At 40.2% G+C, this 4,368-nt stretch overlaps 2 protein-coding genes across 2 annotated transcripts in view; one reads left to right on the forward strand and one right to left on the reverse strand.

Moving 5' to 3' along the window:
• EMH_0033190 (uncharacterized protein) overlaps positions 1-665 on the reverse strand; it is a gene marked incomplete at both ends in the record, with an annotated part of 2,646 nt that extends 1,981 nt beyond the window's left edge. The window contains 2 exons of the mRNA XM_013494721.1: positions 84-183; positions 452-665. Of these exons, the coding sequence (XP_013350175.1) occupies positions 84-183; positions 452-665 (314 nt within the window). The remainder of the gene's footprint in view (positions 1-83; positions 184-451) is intronic.
• Positions 666-4,230: 3,565 nt separating this feature from the next.
• EMH_0033200 (uncharacterized protein) overlaps positions 4,231-4,368 on the forward strand; it is a gene marked incomplete at both ends in the record, with an annotated part of 5,532 nt that continues 5,394 nt past the window's right edge. Inside the window, one exon of the mRNA XM_013494722.1 lies at positions 4,231-4,365. Within this exon, the coding sequence (XP_013350176.1) occupies positions 4,231-4,365 (135 nt within the window). The remainder of the gene's footprint in view (positions 4,366-4,368) is intronic.

Below are 4,368 nucleotides of genomic sequence, written 5' to 3' on the forward strand. Positions count from 1 at the left end.
AACTCAGCAGCAGAAACTCAGCAGCAGAAACTCAGCTGAAACTGAAGTTTCTGGTTTCTTAGAAAGGTTTATGAAGAACACACCTGCTGTCGTCGTCAGTAGTGGATTGAAACGCCAAGACCGTCAGGTAACCCAGGATGAGGAGGCCGCAGCCTAGCTGTGCAGCCCATAGAGGGCATTTGCCTGAATCAAAACGCAGAAATAAAGGGGTAATATATAATATTTCTGAGTTCAATTCATCGAAATCAACGAAAAAATCCACCCGGGAAAGCACAGGAATGCAGGAAATGTATGGGGCTTCTTCTTGAACGCGATGACGCAGAGAGAAGAAACAGCAGAAACAAATGCGAATACAGAATTTTCTTTTGAACAAAACTCACCAGCAGTTTCAGGAACTGCTCTAAGAACATTTAAAAGAGATAAAGGATCGTTGNTTTTGAACAAAACTCACCAGCAGTTTCAGGAACTGCTCTAAGAACATTTAAAAGAGATAAAGGATCGTTGTTTCCCGCAGATACCGTCATGAGGAGGCAAATATAGCCACCGAGCAACATGAAGACCCCCAGGCGAAGACTGTAGTTCACAATGAAACTCCAGAAAGGCTCAAACTGAGGCCCGCGGCCCTCAGGAGCCTCTCCCGGCCTCACAACGTATGTGAAAAACATCTTTATTCAAAAAATAAAAATAAAAAAAAGAAATATGATGCAGGCGGAGACGCCACGTTCGATACTGCGGGGGCTTCTCTCGCGAGTCCGGAGCACCAATGGGCACTCAGTGACTCGCGACGGTGAGCAGACAGAATTAAAAACGAGTTTATAATTCTTTTTCAAGAAAGAAGATATTTAAATTCAAAAAAGAAAGAAAGATTGAGCCACAAACAACACGGGAAACGATGATGCGTACTGCGCCGGCAATGCAGATCACCGCCGACTAGCGAAGACGTTCCAGGCCAGATAGTCTGTAAGCTCTCTCGTTGCAGCGTGAATCTTCTCGTGAAGAAACTCTGTTGTATTTTGTTTTATTTTATTAAGAATTATTCAATTTCAATACTCAGAAGAAACCATGTTGCACTGAAACCCTCGTATCTTCACTGTTCAAGAAACCTGAACGAGAGAGCTGCGTCCTCGGCGGCGCCCCCAACGTCCTGGGTTTGTTCGCCAAGGGAAAGCAAAAGAGAAATTTTCATCGCTAGTTGTGAAATTCATACAAAGGGCCTTTGAAATATAAAAGTATTTGAAAGTTTTCTTCAGCTTTCGTTTTGCTTTCTCAGCTAACAACGCCACGCCATGAGGCGAACACCGCGCGACCACACGGGATCGCGCCTCTGAGTTTCAGCAGATGAAACACTAACCAAGTTGCTTCAATAAGTAAATTTATTTATAGTATAAGTATTTAAAATTAATAATAATGTGAATATTCCGAGAGAAATTTGTGCTTTCTCCCATTCATATTTTCGTTTTCTGTACCGTTCTGTAAAAGGCCCATAAGAAAACGACCGAAAACTACATGGGGGAGCAGCTGCTCTTTTAGGGTTTATGTTTTAGCGAGACTTGTTTTTATGTATATAGAATATATATTTCTTAGAAAGACTTGTTTTTATGTATATAGAATATATATTTCTTTTTACAGCTGAACCCCGAAAACTCGCCATAGTTAGCGCCGTCTTGCAGCTCCGCTGCGGCCAGACACGGAGCAGAGCGTAGTATTGAAACGAGCCGTTAGTGAATTCTCCTTTTGTATTTATATTATTTATATTCAGAAATAAATACCACAGTGTTGCTTTTCTTCTTGAACTGAATGAATCCTGTGTATACCGCCATGGAGTTTAAATAAAGGAGAAACCGCTAGCGAGGGTGTGTGTGTAAGGATTGTTTTAATGCTATCACTGACAATGATTTCACTCTATTTCCTTTTATTTTTTGTTTTTTACAGACAATAAACTAATTTTAATCCTTTTTAGTGTTTAACTATCTGTGTGTCGTGGCTATGCTTGGAGTTGGTTTAGCTGATAATGAACAAAATGATGCAAAATACACGAGAAAAACAAAAGCAAACACAAATGGGGTTTTTATATTTCTAAGAAACAAACAAAATCAAAGAAATCGCATCCCTTTGAGTTCTGGTGAAAGTGCAAGATAGATATAGGAAAGCCAAATGCGGTGATGTATTATTTTGTTTAATTTGTTTTTTTTTTTTGTTTTAATAAAATATAAATTATGTTTATTTTAATCGCCATATTTTTGTTTTCTTTCAACTGCCACGTCGGCCAGAAACAAAAACCTGAATACAGCAGTTCTTTCATACGCAGCGTTCATATTTCAACTTTCTGCATACACCGCAAGATTTCTGCTTTTGAAAAAGATAAACAAAAAAAAAACAAGAGTCATGCACGATATTTATTTAGAAAACCACGGAAGAACAATATATGTATATATATATATATATATATATACATATATCTTCTAGTGTAACAGAATATATACTGTAACTTGTATTCCTCTTTTCTATCATTTGTATTGTAAGTGAACGTTTGATTATTATATTATAAAGTAGAATACAATAAATAATAATTATAATGATAATAATATTAATTATTTATATTATATTGAAGACACCGTGTATTCCGTTCATCGGCTCAATTTGGTTTTTTTTTTAATTCGTAATTTCATATAATATTATTTTTGCAGTTCAATACCTTTCCCTGCATAGTTTTTCTTCTTAAGTACACTCGGTGAAGGTTTTCTCCATTTCTTTTTCCTAAAAGTAAAACTCTGATATTTTTTGCAAATTAAATTCATTGAAAGTTTTTTTTTTTTGATTTTGTTTCTGTTTTTTTAGGCTGCCATTGCGTTGCAGTGCAGCACAGACCGGTGGTCGCAGGAGTGGAAGCGGTGGGTATTGGGAGGAAACCCGGTAGAGTGTTTGTTTTTTAATTTTTTCAATATTTAATTTTGTATAATTCTTCAGAAATAAGTTGAAATTCTGCACAATATATCCTCAGGTGTACACGCAGCTGAACTCGAAGTGTGGGCAGACCAGGCCGCGCTCTCTCCGGCCTGCTGCTGATCACCAAGAGAACGACGGGAGAAAGCACTATTTTTTCTTGTTTAAAGAAGTTTATTTATTTTAATTATTATTGAAATTAATGTTCAAGTTGTTCTGGTGTTTTCTAGAGGAAAACGAGGCTGAGCGTGGCGGTACCGGGCCGACGCCGCAGCTTTCGTTGCAAGTTGAATTGCTGTGTGAAGGCGGGAGCGGTAGCAGCNCGGTACCGGGCCGACGCCGCAGCTTTCGTTGCAAGTTGAATTGCTGTGTGAAGGCGGGAGCGGTAGCAGCTGCAGCAGCGCAGGTATTCTATAGAATTCAATTCTTTTGGGTTTTTTAATAAATATAACTTGAAAAATGAAATATATTCAGAGTTTAACAAATTCAAAAAGACAAACATTATTAAATCCTGGGGCTTGCTGGGGGTGATGGGCCACCAGTGGTGCGGAGAGCTTACACTCCTCAACGTCCGCGTTACTGGAAACTGAATTGAAATTTTTTGTTTAGTTAAATTTAAATTTTAATTCTTTTTTGTAGAAGAAATTAAATTAAAAAACTTCCGCGAGGCAGCTGCTGTTGCAGCCAGGGTGGAGCTGCACACTACGAGGACGTGCCGAGCTGAGGGTGTGTGTTCGCCTGCTAGCAGCAGCTGCAGCCCCTTTTTTTCATTGTTTTTTTTCTGTTTTCCATATATTTTTTAATTTGTTTAATATTATTTGGTATTCTTTGGCTTTAATTCATGAATTGATGAGTGTAAATCGACACGCACATGGGCGGCCCCCTACCCACCATCTGCAGGAGGGGTTTCAGCTGCCGGTACACCCGGATGGCTGCTTCTTTGTTTGGGTTTTTCTGCATTAGTGCTGTTATTTCTTTTTATGATTTATATTTTAGCAGGTAGATCAGCTTATTCCCTTCTCTTCAGCAGATCAATACCCCCCTGGAGGCCCCCGCGCTGCAGCAGCAGCAGCAGCAGCAGCAGCAGCAGCAATCGCTTATCGTCTTCTTCTTCCCTTCTTTGTAGCCTTTATACTTTCTTAGTTTTCTATTATTTCGTAGATATTACATTTCTGCACTTCATGTGCAGGGGCCGTGGGTGTGCATCAGGTTGCTGAGGTGTACATACACCCGAAAAAACCACAAACCTTGCATCCCTGTTGAGGTGTACATACACCCCAGCATACCATGGCCCAAGTAGAGCTCCCGTGGGGCGCCTCTTCCTCTCGAAAGAGCAGCGAAGGCCGCCGCAGCCGCCGCAGCAAACACCGAGGGGGGGAGCTGCTGCTGCAGCAGCAGCAGCAGCAGCAGCAGCAGCAGCAGCAG

Source organism: Eimeria mitis, genomic scaffold (genome assembly GCF_000499745.2).
Source record: "Eimeria mitis Houghton genomic scaffold, Emh_scaff1261, whole genome shotgun sequence".
Classification (NCBI taxonomy): Eukaryota; Apicomplexa; class Conoidasida; order Eucoccidiorida; family Eimeriidae; genus Eimeria; species Eimeria mitis.